General features: G+C 36.8%; 1 protein-coding gene across 1 annotated transcript; it reads left to right on the top strand.

The window, feature by feature from the left end:
• The first annotated feature begins 24,325 nt into the window (after positions 1 to 24,325).
• On the top strand, positions 24,326 to 25,295 carry LOC129394084 (histone-lysine N-methyltransferase SETMAR-like). Its single transcript, XM_055099192.2, has one exon. The coding sequence runs from the start codon at positions 24,362 to 24,364 to the stop codon at positions 24,854 to 24,856; it is 495 nt and encodes a 164-aa protein (XP_054955167.2). The 5' UTR covers positions 24,326 to 24,361; the 3' UTR covers positions 24,857 to 25,295.
• Positions 25,296 to 25,872: the final 577 nt, after the last annotated feature.

Here is a 25,872-nt window from a genome sequence, read left to right as displayed (position 1 = left end):
AATCCATCCTCTATCATGGGGACTTAGAGATGTTTCAGTGGATTTAATAAATCCGCGTTTAAAAGCAACTTTGTTCTTTTAGATTATGTAATGATATCTCAAGTTTTCTAAGTCACTGGAAGCTTTCCTTGGAAATTGAGTTTCCCCTAGTTTATGCTCAATCCCCTTTTCTAAAACTTTGCCAGGACACAGAACAGTTTTTAGCGGAAGGAGAAAATAAAGGAACATTTTAGAAGTCCAAAGTCAGGCATCTACCAACTGTGACATTGAACTTCTGTGGGCCCAGCCTCCTTTTGTATAAATGGAAGGCACTAAATTAAATTAGTAGTAGAAAACTTGTTGAACTCTGCCCCATAATGTGCTTTGTTTGTCAGAACTGTGTTTTATTATTATAAAATTCAACACGAAGGTCCTTAATTTGGGTGTGTACTCTCTAGTTTAGCAGAGGCTCTGTGAAAACTTAATGCCTAACATCCTGTCTGTTTTGCTGTTTATGTCACCTGCCCTTCCTTCATCTCCTAAGCTCATCTCTGTTTAATCCCCACTGCTCATGCCCCCATTTTTATCTCCCCACCCAACCACACAATTCCAGCTCCACTAGGCTCTTTATTGTTATAGGACTTCTCAAAACATGCTCCTACTTAGAGTCTTTGCATGGACTAAAATGTCTAAAACTCTTCCTCCACATAATTGCATGATGAACTAATTCACTTCCTTTCATCTTCTGCTCAAAGGTCTTCTTCTCGAAAAGGATTATCTGATCATCCCACTTAATAGTAAAACTCCAGAGCTTTCAGATCCCCCTTACTTTGCTCTCTTTTTATTTATTTATTTTTCTTTCTCTATGACCTGCTTTACAAAACATTCCATTCCTGACATAAAATACCCTACTGGATGTTTATCTCATTCTTTCCTTCGTTTAAATGCCAGGTTTTTTTCTTCTCATATTCTAAATTTTGCCGAGAACTCAGTTCAAGTCCTAGCTCTACATTTCACAGATTTTTTCAAGTGTCAACTCTGAGCCTCAACTTCCCATCTCAGAAAAGTAGAAAGTGATTCTCATATAGCCTGATATGGTATTTTAAGTATTTACCACACTCAGACATGGCATGCTAAAAAATAATTATTATTATTTCAAGTTTTGTTGTAAGCCACATATAAAAGTCGAGAATGGTATATCCATTTTGTCAGGATTCTCCGGATTTTTTTTAAAGCTCCTGACCTATTATAAGTTTATCCTACTTAAGTTACTCACTGTTCCACTACATCTGCAAATAGATTACCGCTGGACCTGGTACTCGATTGGATCTCTAGAAATGTAAAGCAAGGACATCAGGAATTTTCTTTCAAGTTTAAATTAGGCATTTGAAACTAGTGGTATACCAGGGCAACAAAGAAAAAGAAACAAACCTTTCTGCCAAAGTGATTTTACTTTAAAATTGCCTGCACTCCCATGATTGTTTGCAGGCAGAGACTGAAAGTCAGGTAGAGGACATAGCTACTGAAGAAACCACTAGGGATGCTTCCGAGTTTGGAAAGTTAATAATCATAAGCTTAAAAATGCATTTGAATAAACTCTCACATTGCCTTCGAAATAGTCACAGACAATGTCAGAGTTTCAGATTCAAAAGATGAATGGCAAAAAGGTTTATTTAAGACTAGAATATTAATTTTTTTATTGGCGTTGCTATTGCTGTGTTAGTAGTAATGTTGTTGTTTTCGTCCTTCTTATTACTATATTAAATGTCACTAGAAATAAGTCCAGAACAAAAGAAACAGTGCGTGAAAATTTACCAGTGAAAAATTCTTACAAATGGATCAGCTATCTTAGAATTAGAAGTGCCCAGAACATTTGAAAAAAAAAAAAAAAAGAGGAATTCTAGCTGGAAATACCTGTGGAAACCTTTTCAGAACTCTTTTAAATATGTGCTTTATATTAAAACGCTACTGGAGAACAAATTTCTGATTTCAACTACATAGAAAAATCTTAGAAATTCTCCATCCCACATATCCCTTTCAGATAATCATTGAGTCCCCACTTTAAGTATTTTTAACAACGGTTAAACCTCTGAAACATTTCTATATTATTTTTAGAGACCCCTAACTATTAGAAAGTAAGTCCTTATGTTGAACATGGATCAGGTTCCATGTAAATTCATTTATCTATTCATTCATTTTACATGCGTTGAGCATTGGGCTAAATACCAGGAGAACTAAAAGAAAAGGAAGAGAAAGCGCACATTCTACATTCAAGGAGCTCACAATTTTCTGAGAACAATAGAAGAACAACTATGTATTAATAGCCAGATGTGATTAAGAAGCTAATTAAAATGGATTTTTCAACTGAATTAGGGTGAAGAAGAGAGGCACATGAATTGTCATCTTCAGTATAGAAATATAATAACATATTTTAAAATTGAGATTTAAATAAACATTTTAAAACTCAAAGAATTTTCTCCCCTAATACCTATAAATTCAAACAATAGCAATAAGAATAAACACTTTGGGGAAAGTTTTCCAATAAGTAACAAAAGAAAAAAAGAAGAAGGAATAACTTTATCTTCAACAACCGGTGCTTGGCGAAAGAAAGAAAATAATCTGGAGTAGGCTGGGCTCAGTGGCTCATGCCTGTAATCCCAGCTACCCGGGAGGCTGAGGCAGGAACATCGCCTGAACCCAAGAGGCAGAGGTTGCAGTGAGCCAAGATCGAACCACTGCACTACAGCCTGGGTGAGAGAGCGAGACTTCATCTCAAAAATAAATAAATAAATACATTGCAGATAGAAGAAAACATTTTAGGGACCAAACTTTCTCATTATGCAACTAGTAAATTGAAAAATATGAATAAAACAGAATATAGATTTTAAACCTGAATTACTGACACTGAAATAATCATGGTAAAGGAAGATGAAAATGCAGAGTAAAACAATTAGAGATAAGCTAATAGATTTAGAAGATGTGGTAATTCAGCACAAGGTAATTGGTATCCCTAAAGTAGAATATCCTACATACAGAACAGAAAATCTACCTAATCATATAATGAAAGATATATTACTGGAAACAAATAAAAATTGAATACATGTATCACAAGAACACATAATGTTTTAGGATATGAAAATCATAGGACAAATATACATCCCAGATAAACTGTCACACTTTGACACAATAAACAAATTCTTCAAGTATTTTGACAGACAAAACAGGTCACCTACATGGAGGAAAAACTGGAGTAGTCTCAACCTTTTCCACAGCTATATTCACTTCTAGAATACAATGAACTGCATGTCAACAGAAAACATCTAGAGTTTTGAGGAAAGATAGTGACATTCAAGAATATTAAATCTAACCAAAAGGTCTTCTAACTATAAAGGAAAAAAGCAGACATTCTCAATCATTAAAAATCTTGATGAGCATAGAATCTGTGAGATTGTCTTTGAAAACCTGCTTGATAATATCCCACCAATTAAAGGCAGAATCAAACTCAAGAATCCAGGGATAGACAATCCATGGTAAAAAGACCATGGTAAAAAATAAAGTGCATTTAAGCTTAAAGATAATGCTAAAACAAATAAAAGTTATGTAACTTATGCCTATAGAAAAAGATGTAAAAATCATATTTTTTAATAGTATAAAGGTTTATAGGCTGGGCGCTGTGGCTCATGCCTGTAATCCCAGCACTTTGGGAAGCCAAGATGGGCGGATCATGAGGTCAGGAGTTCGAGAACAGCCTGGCCAACATAGTGAAACCCTGTCTCTACTGAATACACAAAAAAATTAGCCAGGCACCTGTAATCCCAGGTATTCAGGAGGCAGAGGCAGGAGAATCTCTTGAACCCGGGAGGCGGGGGTTGCAGTGAGCCGAGATTGCACCATTGCACTCCATCCTGGGTAACAGAGTGAGACTGTCTCAAAAAAAAAAGAAAGTTTATACACACACACATATGCTCTTATAAATTGGAGAACAGGTACAGAAGAGAGATTTGCAGCGTAATCTTTCAAAAAACTTATTTTATAAGCTAAAATTAAAACATTATTAAAAATAAGTACAAGGTGTAGTATTTATTTCATAATCTCTTAATTTACAAGAATCTTTCAGTAAATAATATCACCTATTGTAAAGAAATACTTTAATTTTGCTAATCTTCAGATTTATATCAGTTGGTTTTAATTATGTAATAGTCAAATAATATTCAAATTAATAATTCTAATAAAGACGCTATTTTGATACAGTTTTATTTTTGTAAAAGTAACTCACAGATATTGTAGGTTCCCAATAAAGTCAATATTGCAATAAAGCAAGTCACACATCTTTTTCGGTTTCCCAATGCATATAAAAGTTATGTTTACACTACACTGTAGTCTAAGTGTGCAATAGCATTATGTCTAAAAAAAAGTACATATCTTCATTAAAAGTACTTTATTGCTAAAAAAATAAAATGCCAATGATCTTCTGCACCTTCAGGGAGCCATAGTCTTTTTTCTAATGGGAGATCTTGCCTCGATGTTGATGGTTGCTGACTGTTTACGGTGGTATTTGCTGAAGGTTGAAGTGGCTATGGCAGTTTGTTAATATAAGACAACAAAGAAGTTTGCAGTATCAACGGACTCTTTTTTTTCACAAAGGTTTTTCTGTAGCATGTAATGCTGTTTGATAGCAATTTATCATAGTAGAACTCTTTCCAAAATTGGAGTCAGTTCTCTCAAACTCTCCTACTGCTTTATCAAATAAGTCTATAAAATATTCTAAATCTTTTGTTGTCTTTTCAACAATGTTTATAGCATCTTCACCAGAAATAGATTTCATCTCAAAAGCCATTTATTTGCTCATCCATAAGAAGCAACCCCTCATTCGTTCAAGTGTTACCATAAGTTTGAAGCAATGCAATCATATCATCAGACTCCATTCCCAATTCTAGCTCTTTTGCTATTTACACCTCATCTTCATTTCCTCCTCCACTGAAGTCTTGAACTTCTTAAAGTCAACCATGAAGGTTGACATTAACTTCTTCCAAACTCCTCTTAATGTTGCTATTTTGACCTCTTTCCATGAATTATGAATGTTCTTTATGGCATGTAGAATGGTAAATCTTTTTCAGAAAGTTTTCAATTTACTTTGCCCAGATTCCTCAGAGGAATCACTAATCTATGGTATCTATAGCCTTATGAAATTTAGTTCTTAAATAATAAAACTTGAAAACTGAAATTATCCCCTAATACATAGGTTGCAGAATGGATGTTATACTAGCAGACAATGAAACAACATCAATCTCCTTGTACTTCTCCATCAGAGGTTTCAGGTGATCAGGTACATTGTCAAAGAGCAGTAATATTTTGAAATAAATCTATTTTTTCTGGACAGTAGATCTCAACAGGGGGCTTAAAATATTCAGCAAATCATGTGTAAACATATGTGCTGCTATCCAGGTTTTCTTGTTCCAGTTGTAGAGCACAGGCAGATTTAACATGATTCTTAAGGGCCTTAGGACTTTCAAAATGGTAAATGATCGTTGGTTTCAACTTAAAGTCATCAGCTGCATTACTCTCTAACAAGAGAGTCAGTCTGTCCTTTGAAGCTCTAAAGCCAGGCATTAACTTTTCCTCTCTAGCTACAAAAGTCCTAGATGGCATCATCTTCCAATAGAATGCTGTTTTGTCTACATTGAAAATCTATTGTGTAGCCTAGCCACCTTAATCAATGATCTTAGCTAGACCTCTGGATAACTTGCTGCAGCTTCTTCATTAGACCTTGCACTTCTATATTATGGAGATAACTTATTTCCTTAAACCTCATTAACTAACCTCTGTTAGATTCATATTTTTCTTCTGCAGCTTCCTCACCTTTCTCCCCTTAATAGAATTAAAAGAGAATTAAGCCCTTTTCTTGATTAGACTTTAGCTTAAAGGCACATTGTGACTGGTCTAATCTTCTATCCAGACCACTCAAACTTCTTTATAGCAACAAGGCTGTTTCACTTTCTTATCATTCTTGTGTTCACTGGGGTAGTGCTTTTAATTTTTACAAAAACTTTTCCTTTGCATTTACAACTTGACTGACTGTTTGGCCCAGGAGGCCTAGCTTTCAGCCTAAATTGGGTTTTTACATGCCTTCCTTATTCAGTTTTATCACTTCTAGCTTTTTATTTAAGCTGAGAGATGTGCAAGTCTTTCTTCCACTTGAACACTTAGAGGCTATTGTTGGGTTATTAATTGGCCTAATTTCAATATTTTGTCTTAAAAAATAGGGAGGCCCAAGGTGAGAGATGGGATAGATGGAGCAATCAGAACAGACACAACACTTATCAATTAACTTTGCCATCTTATACGGGCATGTTTCCTGGTGCCCTATAGCAATTACAACAATAACATCAAAGATCACTGATCATAGATCACCGTAACACATATTATAATAATAATAGAAACGTTTGAAATATTGCAATAATTACCAAAATGTGACACAACACAAAGGGAGCACATGTTATTGGAAAAATGGCATCAATAAATTTCTCTATGCAGGGTTGCCACAAACCTTCAATTTGTAAAAAATGCAATATCTGAGAAGCACAATAAAGTGAAGTACAATAAAACCAGTATGCCTGTATTTGTATCTACATCTCTCCCCCTGCCTCTCTTTCCTTCTTTCTCTCTTCCCCTTTCTGTCCCTCTTGCTGCAACACCCTGACATTTATATATGCAAAGAAAGATGTTTGTATTTATGGAGACATAATATTTAATGATAGGATTTGTTGTGGTTGCTTAAATGTTCATTTTGGCAGTTTTCTGCACTGCTTGAATTTTTTTCTAATACATATTTTTCATTTTATAAAAATAAATAAGGGCCAGGCATGGTGGCCCAGGTCTGTAATCTCAGCACTTTGGGAGGCTGAGGCAGGCAGATCACCTGAGGTTGGGAGTTCGAGACCAGCCTGACCAACATGGAGAAACCCCGTCTCTACTAAAAATACAAAACAATTAGCCAGGCGTGATGGCATACACCCGTAATCCCAGCTACTTGGGAGGCTGAGGCAAGAGAATTGCTTGAACCTGGGAGGTGGAAGTTGCGGTGAGCCAAGATCGCACCATTGCACTCCAGCCTGGGCAACAAGAATGAAACTCCGTCTCAATAAATAAATAAATAAATAAATAAATAAATAAATAAGGCCGGGCATAGTGGCTCATGCCTGTAATCCCAACACTTTAGGAGGCCAAGGCGGGTCGATCATGAGGTCAAGAGATCGAGGCCATGCTGGCCAACATGGTGAAACCCCGTCTCTACTAAAAATACAAAAAAAAAAAAAAAAAACATAGCTGGCGTGGTGGCGCACGTGTGTAGTCCCAGTTACTTGGGAGGCTGAGGCAGGAGAATCGCTCGAACCTGGGAGGCAGAAGTTGCAGTGAGCCAAGATTGCACCACTGTACTCCAGCCTGGCAACAGAGCAAGTCTCCGTCTCAAAAAGAACACATTCTTCCCTAGCACGGTGGTTCATGCCTGTAATCCCAACATTTTGGGAGGCTAAGGCGGGCAGATCATTTGAGGCCAAGAGTTCAAGACCAGCCTGGCCAACATGGCAAAACCCCATCTCTACTCAAAATATAAAATTAGCCGGGAGTGGTGGTGCACACCTGTAATCTCAGCTACTTGGGAGGCTGAGGCATAAGAATTGCCTGAACCAGGGAGGTGCAGGTAGCAGTGAGCTGAGATCACACCATTGCACTCCAGCCTGGACTCCAGCGAGACTCTGTCTCAAAAAAAAAAAAACCACATTTTTAAGACAAAAACACAGAAAGCATGCACACAAATATGTTAGTTGCTAATTCTGAGTAATGGGAATATAGCCACTGATACGCTTCTTTTCTAAAAGCTTTTTTTTGCATTAAAATATAGAATGTTTGGCATAAAACAGGATAAGCATTTTAAGTTTACAATGAACTCTTTACTCAAATAAACTAATAAGTGGTTTTAGAGTCAGGTATAGGTAGATTTAGATTTAAACTCTACTTTAGTGCTTATTCTATATGTGACTTTGAGCAAATTACTTAAGCACTCACACGTTTATTTGCTTAATCTACAACATAGAGGTTATCTTACAGCTGATGGTTTTAATATGAGGACAAATTACATAAAACATGATTAATCCCATCTCTGGAACATAGTTAGCCCTCCATAAGTGATGTTTCTCTTTTCTTATGTTCCATTTTTCTTTTGTAGTAAGTTTACGGTGCCTAAATTGCATAATTATACATATTTAAATATTGCACACACACAATCACAATGTAGCAACTCACAAATACATACATAGCAGAATAAAAATGACTCACCAAACCCAAGGCCTGGAAAAAAAAAATGGATTGTCTTTTTTTCCCAAATCAGTTTGAGGCAGGAAAATAGTTACATGATTTTACTAAACTCTGGTTGGAGCACAAAGGTGGGTGTTGAACAAGATGAAATCCATGGCATTTTTAGAATTAAGAATCTGTATCTCCCTATCTTCCTTTCTCTCTCCCTAACAGCCCCAATACAAAGTCCATCTATATTATTGTAAGCCAATCGTTAAAGGAGAAATTAAGAAATACTACCTACAACTAGATATGCAAAAATAAATATCCCCAATACTTTCCCTGATAACTCATGGAACATCATGGGAGGCTATACAAATGAGCCAAAGGAAGAAATACCACACATCCAATTCTTATGTGCACAGACTTATGGATCACAAACACATTTCTGGGAGAAAAGAGCTCTCATGGAAGGGATGTCAGATTTAACAACAAAAATACAGGAAGCTCAATAACATTGAATTTCAGATAAAGAACAGATCATTTTTCAGTATATCCCAAACATTGCATATATTTTATCTGGCCACCCTACTCTAAGGAGATATGACCAACACTTGAATAGGTTTTCTAAGAATGAGTAGGAAGAGCTGGCTGCCCAGTGGACTGAGAGAAAGGAGAGAGTGGCCACATAGAAGTGAAATGATGACAGCAGAGACATGAGGTTCATCAGGTTTCTGGAATCTCTATCAGCTGAGTACTTGGAAAAGTTTTGTAGAGAAGAATGGACAAAGATAATCATGAAAAGTATTTGGACTTGGAATTTAAAGGTATTCCAGAGATATTGAAACTTGCTTGATAAGAAATGAGGAACTGAGCTGCCTTAGGTTTTGAGAAGGCCAAGGATGTGGTTGGTGCTGTTCTTTAGAAAAGGTTGACTTTCAGTCTCTCTCATACCTCTAACAGTGGTGTTCAAAGATTACAAAATATCTGTCAAAGCCAAATTAAACTTATTATTTTAGCTTTGTTCAGCATGTATTATTTTTTCTTGACTTTATTTATTCCAAAATCTGTTGGATAATCTATTATACCACTCTGTTTTTATATATTCAGTAACACTGCCGTAAGATTAAAATGTCTTTTTGTTTTAACTAAAGAAATCAATAGGTAGACAGAAATGTGAAATATTTTTATCTCTCAAAATTATAAAAGTATATAGAACTTGCTTTTGCAAGGTGCATCTTTAATCTATTAAGATAAACAGTGCAGTAGTTAAAAATGTCAAAGCTTATCACACTCCTAGATTCAAATTCTTACCCATTTAATAGTTTGAGCTCAGGCTGAGTGCGGTGGCTCATGCCTGTAATCCAGCACTTTGGGAGGCCGAGGAAGGCAGATAACCTAGAGGTCAGGAGTTTGAGACCAGCCTGGCCAACATGGTGAAACCACTTCTTTTCTAAAAATACGAAAACTTAGCCGGTAGTGGTGGTGGACGCCTGTAATCCCAGCTACTCGGGAGGCTGAGGGAGGAAAATCACTTGAACCCAGGAGGGGAAGGTTGCAATGAGCTGAGATTGCGCCATTGCACTCCAGCCTGGGCAACAAGAGCAAAACCTCGTCTCAAAAAAAAAGAAAAGAAAAAAGAAAAACAATAGTTTGACCTCAGCAAATATGCTTAGAAATCCCAAGTTTGTGTTTCCTAATGAGAATAAAACTACACCTCACTTAGGTTTCATTTTGAAGAATTAGTAACGTAGAATATATAAGCTTTTAGCAACATTGGTTTGCACATAGCAAAAAAAAAATGCCATATTTTTGGTGTTGCATGAAGATTCTGATTTGGGAATCAGATGACATATTCATGTTATCATTCTGCAAGCTGACTGGTGGGTAACAATTTACTTAAACTTTCTGAACTTCAGTTTTTTATTTCTCAAAGGTATTATTATTTACAGATATTACTAGCTTCTTGCGAAGACTATGTTAATGTCTTAATTCTTTTTCATTACATTACTTTATATAAAGTGCTTGCAATACAGTTTTCCCCAAATAGGTACTTTATAATATTATATAATTGATTCATTTATTCAGCAAATATTTATTTAGTACCTACTATCTATAAGGTAGGGTGAACAAAGGCATAAATACTTTCTGTTTGAACAAGGATTCCAACTTTCATTATTGTAATTACTTGATTTATATTATTTACAAACACTGATAATTACTTTGAAGAAAAATAACCTGACTTAGAATGGGAAGCCCAGGCAAGACTCTCTTGAGGAATATATATCCCCTTTGTCAGTTGAACCAGTTTTCTCATCTAGAATTCAAATGACTATAATATAAAACATATTCTAAAATGTCACTGGCATATTTGGGAATAGAACTCAAGTTTCTTGATTCTCAGCCTTTATCTGTTTCATGATCCAGCTAAGTGACCCCTAGGCTTCTTTTCCTATCTGTAAAATGAGGAAGGTCAGAGGAAGAAGATGATTTCTATAACAACCTACAGTCTATGGATTTTTGAACTTATCACTGTTACAAAACAAAGCTTGTAGGGAAACCCCATGAGAGGAATTTACTTATTTTATCCCAAAGCATTTTTGGTCTGAACACACATATGCCACCATGTGGGATACATTTAGAACATTCATTACAAGAAGAATAATTAGTCTCCTATCGTACATGGAAAAAAAAAAAAAAAAGAGTAGACCCAGAGGATAAATACTTTAGAAACTGAAATAAAAGACTTTTAAAATAAATCTGCCAAAGACAAATCGAGGAGAAGTAAACTGGAGCTCATTTGAAAAAAAAATGAAATGAAATGAATAATTAATTCACCTGTAAAGCTGCATAGGCACTTGTGTATTGGAGGAAGAGATTAATCTTGTATGGGTGGGAGGGAAGAATACAATCGTACACATTAACAGAAGTACCCAAGGAGGATTTCTTGTTTATTGCAACAAGGAAAAGAATTGCAAATTTAAAGAACTTAGACCCTTGAAATGGTGATTTGAAACAGATTTTCAACTTCTATGACTTTAATTTTGTCATTAAGCACCAGATGCACATGAAAAATTACAGAGGACCTGCATATTTGGCTAGAGTTTTAGAGGACTGCAGAATAATGACAGAAAAGTGAGAATGAAAAGGAATGCATAAAGAAGTTGTTAAAAGGTCTTAGTCTATTTGATTTCCTATAAAGGAATCAAATAGAGGCTAGGTAATCTACAAAGGTTTATTTGGCTCATGGTTTTGCAGACTGTACAAGAAACATGGTGCCAGCATCTGCTTTTCGTGAGGGCTTTAGGAAGCCCCCACTCATGGTGGAAGGGGTAAGGGAGCAGGCATCACTTGGTGAGAGAGGAGAAAAGATAGAGAGAGAGGGAGGAGGTGCCAGCCTCTTTTTACCCAATCAGATCTCCTGGGAGCTAATAGTGAGAATGCTTTCAATCCCATGAAAATGACACCAAGCCATTTATGAAGTATTTGCCCCCATGACCCAAACACCTCAGAGCAGGCCTTACTTTCAACACTGGGGGTCAAATTTCAACATAAGATTTGGAGAAGACAAATATCCAAACCGTATCAGAAGGAGAAAAGGGAGTGATGTCCGAGAGGATAGACTAACTCATTCATTAATTCAGCAAATTCCACTGGTGCTACCTGCTAAATAAAGCCTGTGAGGACTTTTTGTTAGAGATGAGGTCTCTGTATGTTGCCCAGGATGGTCGCAAATTCCTGGGCTCGATCCTGTCTCTTCAGCCTCCTGCACAAATGGGACAACAGGTACGTGCCACCACACCTGGCTGTGAACAATTTTCACTATTTTTACAAAACCTCTAGTATTTATGTTGGTGCAAAAGTTATTGTGGTTTTTGCAATTAACTTAATGGCAAAAACCACAATTGCTTTTACACCAACCTAATACAAGCCACCATTGTCTCTTTTCTAGACGAGTATTTATTTGTTCCAGCACATCACCCAACTATAGTAGATCACCCAAAAGAGTACATTTTTCATGCAGAAATATTTTAAAACATAAATAAGTCACATTAATCTTCTTTATTCATAACTTACCAGTAGTTTTTTCCATCACACTTAGAAAAGGAAATCCAAAGTCTGTTCCATCTTACAATACTGACAATAAGCTGGAGTCCAATCACCAATTCATTTTCCTCTCTCACCTTCACTCTCTGGTCACTCTGACCCACTTTACCTTCCTTTTTATTCTTTTATTTATTTATTTATTATTTTTGAGACAGATTCTCACTCTGTCGCCCAAACTGGAGTGCAGTGGTGTGATCTCAGCTCACTGCAATCTCTGCCTCCCAGGTTCAAGCAATCCTCCCACCTCAACCTCCCAAGTAGCAGGGATTACAGGCACATGCCACCATGCCCTGCTAATTTTTGTGTTTTTAGTAGAAACTGGGTTTCACTATGTTGGCCAGGCTGGTCTCGAACTTCTGGCCTCAAGTGATCCACCTGTCTCGGCCTCCCAAAGTGCTGAGATTAGAGGCGTGAGCCACAGCACTAGGCCCTCCTTCATTTTTAAATGACCTGTCTGCTTCTACTGCAAAAGTTTTCACTTGCTTTTTCCTTTTCCTGAAATACATCTTTGCTCAGATTCCTAAATATCATCTTTTAAGTCAGTTCTGTCAAAATACCTACCCCATCCTCCTTCTCTTTCCCTTCCAGTACACTGACTAGTGTTTCTCCATAACATGCTACAACTACTTGAATTTTTTTCTGTATTTTTCTCTCTGTCCCACGACAGCATGAAACCCATTCAGACTGGAACCTGGTCTTCCTGGTTCACAGCAAATTCCTAGCACCTAGAACATTATGGGAGACATATTAATAATTAGATACATATTTTGAATCATTATTAAATCACTTTTATCATTAATATGGAAAATACTCATAAAATATTTGGTATATGCCACACACTATAGCAGGATCTGGGATATGCCAATTGGATCAAAGAGACTGGCCCTCCTGAGGATGTTAGTCTAGTCTGTGAGATAGACCATAATCAAATTGTAATTTCAACAAGAAAAAAATATAACTGTGAGGGGAACAGGGAACAAAAGGTCTAAGAACTAGGCTGGAAGTCCGAGAAGGCTTTCTCGAAGTGAAGTTTGAGCAGAGACCTACAGGATAAAAATGAATTGATTGATGAAGTTAAGTAGGAGAGAGACAAAGCATCCTACGCAGAGAAAACAGTTTGTGAAAGCAAGGAAGAACAGAGAAGAGAAGCCATGAAGATCTGAAAGAAGGCCAGTGTGGCTAGAGCACAGAACACAGGAGTGATATGGTTCATGATGAGTGTTTTAGGTAGCTATTGCCATGTAACAAATCACCACAAAGCTTAGTGACTTAAAACAACAATAGCATTAATTTTGCTGATAAATCTATAATTTGGGGCAGGGCTCAGTTGGGATAGCTTGTGTCTCCTCCATGTAGCTAGAACAGGGGTGCCTTGAAAGTGAGACTCAACAGCTAAAGTCTGGCAGCATCACATACATATCCAGCATGTATTTTTGGCTGTCAGCTGAGAAGCTGAGACTGTCAGCTGGAAAATATTCATGTGCCTTCTCCACATGGCTACTCAGCTTCTTCTCAGCATGATAACTGGGTTATCAGAGTCAGTACTCAAGAGAACAAGGCAGAAGTGCTTGGCGTATTTATGACTTAGCATTGCTTTGACGTTACTGTTTTGATCAGGTTGGTCAAATGGTCCAGTTTCAAGGAAAGGGTGCATATATTGTGTGACTCAACGAGAATGTGAACATCCCATGGTAAGAACATCATGTGAGATAAGACACATTGTGGCAGTCATCTTTGGGAAAATATAATCTACCACAATAAGGTTGCATACATAGGTAAAATTGGACTATGGAAAACCAGGAAGTCTATTTCAGTTTACTCTTTCTCCAAAGAGAAGTTAGATATCAGATATGTGCTTTGAAATGACTACTTTCGGTGCAGAGTGGAAACGGAAAGAAGTAGATGGTTTCATGAGATATTATTTGGAAGATAAAATCATTTGGGCTTGGTGACAGATTGATTACAAGGAAGGTAGGAAGGAAGGTAGGAAGGAAGGAAGGTAGGAAGGAAGAAAAGAAGGGAAGGAAGGAGGGAGGGAGGAAGGAAAATGAAAAAAAGAAAAGAAAAGAAGAAAAGAAAGGAAAGAAAAGGAGAGGAGAGGAGAGGAAAGAAGAGAAAAAAGAAAAGAAAAGAAGAAAGGTAAATTACTTGTCTACCTCCTAGTCACAAAAGCTAAGCATGATTACCCTAAATTTTATAGAGCCCATGGATATTTCAAGCATTTTAGTGTAAAAGGCTGATCTTTCTATCCATTCATTTTCCACTCATTTGTTTGACAATGTTTTAAGAGTTCCATGCATGAGAAAGGTATGTATCAGTAACTATTAACAAAATTATACTTTCAGGGTAACTGACCTCAGGGAATTTACAGTCAAGTGGTAGGTATATTCTTCTGTGTTCTCTGGAACATATGGTGCAGACTTGACCAAAACACCTACATTGACCAATGTTGCCATAGAAGAGATATACTTGTATATCCGTAGACTGGTTAAGAAGAGTGTCTCAGATGTGATTGCATTAGAGCTGTGTTTTGAAGGATGAGAACATATTAAATAAAGTAGCAAGGATAGATGGGTGGGATGAGTAAGCAGTGAAAATAATGCTTACAAGTGCACAGAAAGACTAACGCCGTAGTAGGAAATGGTGTTCCAGATCTTTCAAATGGCATGTACACAGATGGACCTGGAGATTTGAACATGATCTCAATCATTAGGAACCTTATGCACTCACTAAAGAGTTCAAAGTTCCTGTCTCACTCTAACATTGACTCTCAAGATTTTCAAGGAAGGTAATAGGGTCAAATGTGTTTTCAAATAGCTACACTATTTCCCAATTTTCTACAATGTTATAATTTTAGAGAAAGGGGAACCATGCAGAATAGTCTTGAATTATTTCAGGCATGAAGCAATTACAATCTGAACCAAGTCTTAGACATTGCAGAGGGCGAGAAATGGGTAAAAATGAGAGACATTAAAGTGTCTCATCCTACGCAGTACTTCCCAAGCAAGGCTAATCATCAGAATCACACAAGAAAATATTTTATCATCTTTTATTTCTTTAAATACTGAATTTTGGCCTCATTCTGAGAGATACTGATTTAGTAAATGAATTACATATGAAGGTAGAATTCTAATGTAAACATCTTTTGATCAGCAAGATTTCAAATATATTAATAATAAATGATTTAATGGCACTTAAAATTAGCTAGGAATATTCTAAATGTTTCCTATATATTATTTCTTTGAAACTTGCAATACCCATTTTGGCTACGTCGTTATATCCTCAATGTATATGTGAAAAAAACAATGCACTGAGAGGTTAAGCAACTTACTCAAGGAAGCTTGGCCAAGGACTGGTAGACCTAGGATTGAAGCCCAGTTAGACTGTCTTCAGGCCTTGGTAATCGATCCCATCAGGGAAGGGACTAAGGAAAAGCAAGTGAGGTACTCACTACAGACACCAAATGTAAGGAAATGCCAACAACAACAAAAAAATCTCAGTAATCAAAATAAATAATATTTAATGCAATTTAAAAAATGATAACATGCAAAAAATCTATGATGAACAAAATACGAAAATTTTAATTAAAAACGGGTTGTGTATGTCATACTGAGTCTTCCCTTCCCATCATAGAAATACTGAAATGGTTCAGATGAAGAGCATGTTTTGGAGCCTAGTTCAAAACATGACCCATCTGGGGAGGTTAATTTGGGGTGTGGTGGGGCGGGGGTAGTGTCTGTGGGTTAGTCCACTGGAAATATACAACATATCTAGTTGAGCCCTTGGAACTCAATGAATACAGCAGAGAAGACCATGTAGAGGGAATAACAGAGCTCATTACAGAGTCGAGAAAAACATTTAGGGATTGAAATAGTATCCCAGGTAGAGAGACCCATAATATTAAGAATATTGCCAGAATGTACCAAATTGTTTCTAAGGAATGGGGACCAGACTATTAAGAGAACATCTATTTTCACAGAATAGATGTTTCTCTCCTCTAACATTTTAAACCTACCACACTACATATAAGCTGAGAAACTGAAGTACCTATTTAGTAGAATTAACAAGGATAATAACAGATATAATGATTAATTTAAAAAATAATTATCCATCTTATTGCATTATGTTCAAAGAGTATGGTGAATTGCTGATTGTCAAGTTAGGTTGCTAATAAAAAGATATTCTTGTATATCTATGAGAATATTGGAATAAAAGACATGTGAGTTACAATTCACAGACTGGGCACAACTTAATAAAGTTCACAACTATTAAAGTTCACAACTTAATAGCTGTGTTGGCTTCAAGAAGTAATTTAACCACTCTCAGACAATGTTTTCTCATGTGTATACTAAGAAATCATGATGACTATAGAATAATGTAGGGAAAGTGTCTATCTCAGGGCTTGACACACTGAGTATATTTATATTTCTATTTTCCCATCAAAGATAAAAAGGAAAAAAAAAAAAAAGAAAGCCTGCAATGTTTTCCTTTCTTCCATGAAGAAATGCACTGGATTTTCCAACTTTCATTCCAGTGCAATAGTCTCAGACCTGGGCTATTTTCTCATGAATATAAACTTTAAAGGAGTCTCCATTTGCTATACAGAAGTACGGCTCCTCAGTCACTTGAACTTTTCAATAGAATGTCCATCAGAGAGAATTTACATCTATATCTCAGCCTCCACAGTATCTTTTACAAAACATAAGTGACTACAGGCATTGAATTTAGGTGTGAATATAATTAAATGTACTTACTGCTTCAGTCTTGAAGACCACTGATTCACTAGTGAGAGTAGTAAAATAGAAAATATATAAAAAGGCAAGAGAGAGTCCCTTCATACCTAATGAAGGATAGTTAAATATTCCTTAAAATGTGGCTGACAATTTCCACACTACAACCTTGCAAAATGGCTCAGAGCATGTCATAAAAAGAATTCTTGGATTCTGCAAGGAGTATGAAGGAAATGGAATTACTAGACCTTAGTTTATTGTGTTTTCATTAATCTTTTTCCCTTAGGTAATTGTGATTCAATTTTTTAAATAATCAAACCCTATGAACAATGGTCATTGCAAATGCAAGTGATTTGACAAAACTTTACAGCAGTACAGTTTCTACAGTAATTATTTAGTCCTAGCATTGGCAACTTTTTTCTGTAAAGGCCCAAAGACCAGAGAGTAAATTATTTAGGCTATGATCCTTATGGTCTCTGTCACAACTACTCATCTCTGCCATTGTAATGTGAAGGCAGACACAGACAATATGTAAACAATTGGGCAGGACTGTGTTTCAACAAAATTTTATTTAGAAAAAAGGGGGCTAACTGAATTTGTTCAATGGGCCAGAGTTTTCTCAGTAACCGAATTTAACTGCAGTTTTATTTCCATGATAGTGTCATGATATGTTCATATTTATGTACCTAAGTAAAAATGCCAATCATATTACTGGTAAACAAAGACAGCTATCAAGTAATGCAACTAGTATTTTGAGGTTTACCAAAATCAGTCAAAATTTTGAGTACCTTGAATATAGTGTATGGATATTTCTGAGCCTCAAACTACTCATGTGTAAAACGGAGATTAAAACTACAACTCAAATTTTTGTAAGAATTAGAACTAATATAAGTAAGATAATCAATACAGTACCAGCCTAGGTTAAGGTGTTTAGATTGGCAATATTTTTATTCTTATAACAATAACAGGAAATTCAATTAGCTTAAACAGATAAGACGATAAATGTGGGCATATATGTAGGTATTTTCCTACTTCAGATAGATACATAGACAGACAGATAGATGATAGATAGATGTAAATGTGTAAAACACAATTCAAGAAATTAGATTAAAAATAAGGACATGGTATCTTAATAGGAAGCAACATATCAAGAAAAAGTTTAATGTCTTTTAAAGAATATATAGATTGCATGACATGAACTTGGATTCATTCCCTTCTCTTACGATTCTTTCTGATCACTCTCTTCAGCCCATACAAGTCTTCCTGAGTGGGTAGTAGTCACTTACAAGGGATAAATACTATGTGAGCTGAATAGGTTAGGAAGTAGAAATTTACAACAATTACATTAAAAATGAAAGAGCTAATTTTTTTTTTTTCTTTTTTGAGACAGAGTCTCACTCTGTCGCCCAGACTGGAGTGCAGTGGGGTGATCTCAGCTCACTGCAACCTCCATCACCTGGGTCCAAGCAATTCTCCTGCCTCAGCCTCGGGGTAGCTGGGATTACAGACGTTCACCACTACGCCTGGCTTAATTTTGTATTTTTAGTAGAGGCAGAGTTTCACCATGTTGGCCAGGCTAGTCTTGAACTCCTGACCTCAGGTGTTCCACCTGCCTCGGCCTCCCAAAGTGCTGGGATTACAGGAGTGAGCCACTGCGCCCGGACAAAAGAGCTAAATTTTAATTGCACAAGAAATGTTCACATTGTTTAAATATCTTGCATCAAGAAATATGGTTGTCTTAAAAAATAAAATAAGCTATTGGCACCGTGGGCAAAAGGATAAATCTTTTATGCTATAATTTTCTGCTGATACAGACAGGAAGAGGTGCTTTATACAGCTGTAGTTAGGACTGCTAGACAGGTTTATGACTCCTTTAAACATGCAGAAGAAGTTGTTATCCTACAGCTGTATTTCTAGGATGATGGCTACTTAAAATGGGGTGGCTCACCTTCAGAATATACCAGAAAATTACCTGGCTCTTCCTCCTATAGTAAGGTATTAATTATAGAAGCTAATTAGTGACCTGTTTGAAGAAGATCTGATCATATGGGTCTTTATTTATGGGTGCTCATGTCTCTTATATGCATGGTGGAGAAAAACCTTCCGGCAACTATGATTATTACCATTATTTCATTTTTATTGCTTTTCCCATTCAAACGGAGACCACAGAAAGTCAACAATGTAGTTAATTTGCTTTAGCAAACTGGAAAATGCAAGATAATATTATTCCCTTATGAGTTAGAAACTACTGAAGAACATAACTACAGGTTCTAAAAGTTTAGTGTTACATCTAAACGGCAATCCTTTTTTTTTTTTTTTTTTTTTTGCATCTCTCAGCTTTCCTATTTCCTGTGAAAGCACATAACATTAAACTGATGACACAATCAAAAGTTAAGGCAGGCAGTATAAAGTTCTCCCTAACCAATCTTTGTAAGTTTTGTCTAACGTCTCTGTTGCTCAGTTCAGAATTTGATTTGATGGCAACACATTTTTCCCTGTTTAAAAAAACCACAGGAGAAAGGCGTTCTAGTTTAGAAAGAAAGATAATACATTCTCTCCCTCGATACTATCCCCAGAGCCAAAGACCCTAGGTTTATTCCAATCAGAATTTTTTTCTAACTGTCCTGCTTTGATATAGTTACTATATTTGATATGGCTATAGGATGTTATTTCTCCCGAGACTGACAAGATCACTACCTCCTTTTCTTTTTCTTTCTTTTTTTGAGAAGGAGTTTCCCTGTTGTCACTCAGGCTGGAGTGCGATGGTGTGATCTCGGCTCACTGCAACCTCTCTCCTTGGTTCAACGTATTCTCCTGCCTCAGCCTCCTGAGTAGCTGGGATTACAAGCATGCACCACCATGACCGGCTAATTTTTGTATTTTTAGTAGTGACGGGGTTTCACCATGCTGGTCAGGCTGGTCTTGAACTCCCAACCTCAGGTGATCCACCCACCTCGGCCTCCCAAAGTGTTAGGATTACAGGCGTGAGCCACCGCGCCCGGCCTCACTACCCCTTTTTCTATATTACAATATGAACAATTAATTATGAAAAAATAATATGGCATGATGGGGGGAGCAGAATGGTAGCTCATCATGTTGGAAAGTAGAAAACCAGCAGATAAAATATAGACATGTCTAGCTATGTTAAGAAATATGACTGGGAATTTTACCGTTAGATATACTCTTGGTTGAGTATTTAAGACAATCAGGAAAAAGTTCAGGGTGACATTATGCATCAGTGTATAAAACTACCCTATGGATTGCTTGGTAAACTAGCAAAAAGAAAGCAAAAAGCTTTATTCATAATCTAAGAAGTCTCACTCTAGATCTGAAAAATGAGAAAGGGGTCTCTTAGACCAGTTGAGATCAAGTAACCTCAACCAGTTTCTCAACATGGTACACACCAAAAGCAGAGTGTGAAAATGGAGAATTGTATATAAAAACTTGGTTTGGGAGGAAATACGAGGAAACAGGAACAGGGGGATATGGGGAGGGAAGTAGGCAAGAAAGAAGGCAATAGAAGTGTGTTCTGTTAAGTGGGTAACCGTGCGGGCCGCTGGAGCCAGACCCTGCTAGAGCCTTTGGAAGAACAGAAAGAAGCTCTCTCAGAATTGACAAGTGGAAAAGGAAGCATTTGTCTTTGGCTCTTATTTCCTGCTTTTTGAAAATTGTCTCAGAGAGTGTTAGCCACATCACAATTCTGAGTTGTGACACAGCTTTGGCACCTAAGAAACCCAAGAAAAGATAGCAAGACTCCTGAGTGGGATGAGAAGCTGTCATAGCCAAGTGAGCCAGGGCTCACACAGAACTTTCCCTTCAGCTGGAATCAGGGTGAGGGCACCAGGCCGGGCAAAAGGGGCATCTGATAGGATCAGGATCAAGTTTGACCCACAAACTTGTAGATTCAATCGAGTCAGGTCAGATCACTTCCCAACCCATGCAAATAGGCAGAAAAACACTGTGGGGTGACTATGAGTCACAGCAATTTATTGCGTATTTTCAAATAGCTAGAAAAGGCGATTTTGAATGTTTCCAACATTAAGAAATTATGAAGTTTTGAGATACTAAATATGCTAACTACCCTGATTTGATGACTACACATGGTATACATGTGTAGTGTACCCCATAAATATGCATAATTACTATGTGTCATTTAAAAAAAATAATTTAAAGTGAGCCTTCTGAGCTTGAAAAGACGAATAGCATATCATCGTGAAGATTCAGATGACCTTATCATTCAACAAAAATTACAATGAAACCTATAAGAAAATGTAGGGAAATGTTCCGCATTTTCCAAAGAATTCAAATACCTGTCTCTATGAAAGAAGTTTTCTCTCTTTAGCATTTTGTCTCCGGGTTAACAATGTGTAATTATGAGGAAAAACAACAGCTGTTTGATGGTGGAGAAAGACTGTAAGACAACTGAAAATGCTTCAGCAAAATGGATATATGCAGGTGAAAAGGAGAAAGGAAAACTGGCATGGCATCAGATTGGATTAATAGCAGAGAGGACAAATGAAAAAGCTCTCCCAGGAAATAAGCAAAAATGTGAAAGAAATGTAAAAGAAGGAAGGTGAATGGAAGTGCTGTCTACAACACAATCCCCACTGCTGCATAGTAACTCAGGAGCCGTGGAGCCCTGGTAGTAGCATAGCCACAAGGTGAAAACAGCCTGGATTTCTGAGTCACCATTGGAAAGGGAAACACCTAGAATGCATGGATACGAATCATTCAATTTGGCGTGTTGCTGTGCCACAACTGCAACAGGAGTCCTCAAATGTGTTAAGCTACAGAGCTTTTTTCTTTTCATTCTTCTACCTATTAATTACTTCAGAATAGCCTACTCTATTCTGATTAATACAAAAAATAGAAAACTAAGGGTTACCCGTTTCCAAGTCACAAATACATTTCTTAGCTCAATGTTTGACTCTCAAAGATTATATTTGTTACAGGACACTTACTAAAGATGAAGAAAATCTTGATTAAATACGTGTGTATCAGAAGTTTTTACTTCATTTCTAGAAATCTATATTAATGATGACAATAGACGGAAATTGTTTCTAAGCATCTCAATTGTAATAAACGTTTTCAGATTATCTATTCTCCCAAGTCAAATACACGCTGTTTAAATGAATGTAGTTTTAAGAATGACGGAATGATTGGCAAAAAATTCTGAGATATTATTTACTTCAGACTGAATGAAAATCAAGGCTGAACAACATTAGATAGGAAAGAAAACAATTTCAAATTGTTAAAAGGCACAATTTATAATGGCGTTGAGTCATAAATCACTATGTAACAAAATATTGAATCAAAATAGTAAAAGCTCTTAGAAAATGGAATGTTACTTCAATACAACTTTCTCAGTTTTAGACAGATCAAGTAATTCAAAATGAAGTTATAGAGGTTTATAGGTAATTTAATTAAAAAGCTGAAATACATAATACATAAATAAAATATATTTAAAAATAACCAAACATTAATAAACATTAAAATACATATATAACACTGAGAGCTTTTCCATAGAAAACAAAATTGCTATCAGCGTTAATCCTGAAGGATTCATCGCATGCAGTTAGTTAAGCAGTCTTTCTTTTTTTTTTTTTTTTTTGTTGTTTTGTTTGAGACGGAGTCTCACTGTCGCCGAGGCTGGAGTGCAGTGGCGCGATCTCGGCTCACTGCAAGCTCCGCCTCCCGGGTTCACGCCATTCTCCTGCCTCAGCCTCCCAAGTAGCTGGGATTACAGGCACCTGCCACCACGCCTGGCTAATTTTATTGTATTTTTAGTAGAGACGGGGTTTCACCGTGTTAGCCAGGATGGTCTCAATCTCCTGACCTCGTGATCCACCTGCCTCAGCCTCCCAAAGTGCTGGGATTATAGGCGTGAGCCACCACGCCCAGACGTCAAACAGTCTTTAAACAAGGAAATAAACAGGAACAAGGTAAAAGAACACTTCTTGAGGGATTTGAGCTCATTTTTAATTAAGCCTTTTAATAGTTTTTTTTTTTCTTAATATGATTCTAGAGTCCTGCAAGTGACTTGTGATGATGAGCACTTCTTGAAGCACCCGGCCAAGGTGTAAGGAATCCTGTCAGCTCATACGTTAGGCTGAGCTAGAGGGATCTGAAAAATAAGGTTTCGCTGTACACCATTCAGAAGCAGTAGAAGAATGCTTCATCTAAAAGCATTCTTCTAGGATTAAATGTGTACATCAAAGTAATATATATTGACTTTCATGTCTGTGGTTACAATTACCCCTTATCTACACCTGTACATATATTATTTTCTCATTAAGTATCTTCTCCTTAGAAAGGTTGCTCCACTACTGTCTGCATCTGAACAGAAAACTAACTTCAGAAAACCTTCTTGGAAACAACAACAGAGCAAAATGAAGCAGGGTCTGGCCAGTGATTTTCAGGAAGCCTGAGACTTAAAGGGATTCTCAGAAGAAACTCAGAAAAGTCACTAACTTGTCTGTGAAGCCAGAATTGTGATCAGCTTCAGCGAGGGAATCAGAATGCTGGGATCTCACCTATATCAGCTTCACTAGTGTCAGGAGTCTCTGAACTACATATGATGATATAGGACAGGGAAAATGGGCTGGGGTCAGGGTGCTTGCAGAGACCGGGGGAATAGCACATGTGGAATCAGGGCCACTCTAGGTTGGGATATAGTGCTTAGAAATAACAGTTATTAACTGCAAGCAAAGACAGTAGAAGTCAGTGTACATAAGTTTGTGGGTAAATTCAGATCAGAGATGAAAGTGCTAAAATGAGAGTTAGAATGTTGACCTAGAGGATATCATGTAGACAACATCTTGTTAAAACAGGGCCTATTTTTAGGACTAAATGCTACAAACAGGTTCATACTTCTTACCACCATTGAGATACGAAATTATAAACCTGGGAGTTGATATCATATAACAATTCTTATTTTTCTCAAGTAATATTAATTAGCATATGATAAAATTAGCATATTGATGGAAATGCAATTATTTAGGTAATTGTGTAATAGACCCTGTAATAGCTAATATCTATATATTACCCAAATAAATAGGAATATATATTATTATTAGGTTAGCACAAACATAATTGCTGTTTTTGCATTACTGGAATTTGTCGTTTGATATTCTAATACATTCTTAAATAAATGTGGTTATGTTATACATCGTTTTTATAAGCATTTTTTGCTTTATGTCTTTTTGCTAATGACTTATTACTTGCTGTTTATTTTGTGTTGATTTTAGACTATGGAAACAATGTCAGACAAAATGCAAATTCGAGCAATCTTCTTATTTGAGTTCAAAATAGGTCATAAAGCAGTAGAGACAACTCACAACATCAATAAAGCATGTAGCCCAGGAACTGCTAATGAACATACAATGCAATGGTGGTTCAAGAAGTTTTGCAAAGGAGACGAGAACCTTGAATACCAGGAGCATAATGCCTGGCCATTGGAAGTTGACAACGAACAGTTGAGAGCAATCAAAACTGATCCTCTTACAACTACGCAAGAAGTTGCTGAAGAACTCAATGTCAACCATCCTATGATAGTTCCGCATTTGAAACAAATTGGAAAGGTAAAAACGTTCCATAAATGGGTGCCCCATGAGCTGACCAAAAAAAAAAAAAAAAGTCATCGTTTTGAAGTGTCATCTTCTCTTATTCTACGCAACAATGAACCATTTATTGATCAGATTGTAATGTGTGATGAAAAGTGGATTTTATATAACAACCAGCTATGATCAGCTCAGTGGCTAGACTAAGAAGAAGCTTCAAAGTACTTCCCAAAGCCAAATTTGCACCAAAAAAAAAGGTCATGGTCACTGTTTGGTGGTCTGCTGCTGGTGTGATCCATTACAGCTTTCTGAATCCAAGTGAAGCCATTATATCTGAGGAGTATGCTCAGCAAATCAGTGAGATGCACAGAAAACTGTAACGCCTGCAGCCGGCATTGGTCAACAGAAAGGGTCCAATTCTCCTGGACAATGCCCAACCGCACGTTGCACAACCAACGCTTCAAAAGTTGAACGAATTGGGCTACAAAGTTTTGCCTCAACCGCCATATTCACCTGACGTCTTGCCAACCAGCTACCACTTTTTCAAGCATCTCGACAACTTTGTGCAGGGAAAACACTTCCACACCCAGCAGGATCCAGAAAATCCTTTCCAAGAGTTCATCAATCCCGAAGCATGGATTTTTATGCTACAAGAATAAAAAAACTTATTTCTCATTGGAAGGAAAAAAGTGTTGATTGTAATGGTTCCTATTTTGATTAATGAAGATGTGTTTGAGCCTAGTTATAATGATTTAAAATTCATGGTCTGAAACCGCAATTACTTTGGCACCAACCTAATAGTTTTACTGTTGTATCCATCAGTCTTGTATATTTACACATAAATACAGAAAAACTGTCTAAGATTCTAGAGTAGATTTGAAAGGAACCATGGAGATTACCGAACTGAACAAACAATGTGTGAATGTCCCTCAAAAAAACATGCATTCAGTACCGTTCATTTTCACCCTCATCCAAGGCACTAGCATCTTCCTTCTTTTACTTCTTCGGCCAAGAAGCATCCTCTATACAATAACCACAATGATATTTTGAAAATGTGGATCATGCCACTCTCTCTCTTAAAACCTTTATTTCTGTTGCCATTTGATTGAAACTAAATGCTGCCATTGTCTTAAAAGCCCTGCAAGACCTTGCTTCTGGTGCATTAGGTCTCCAAACTCTCCAAGCCAATCTGCCTTGCTGAG

The sequence above is a fragment of the Pan paniscus genome, chromosome 18 (genome assembly GCF_029289425.2).
Source record: "Pan paniscus chromosome 18, NHGRI_mPanPan1-v2.0_pri, whole genome shotgun sequence".
Classification (NCBI taxonomy): Eukaryota; Metazoa; Chordata; class Mammalia; order Primates; family Hominidae; genus Pan; species Pan paniscus.
This window is presented reverse-complemented; position numbering and strand designations above follow the sequence as displayed.

Excerpts from the sequence above, each read along its gene's own strand:
- LOC129394084 (XM_055099192.2), top strand. The coding sequence starts at position 24,362 with ATGGAAACAATGTCAGACAAAATGCAAATTCGAGCAATCTTCTTATTT.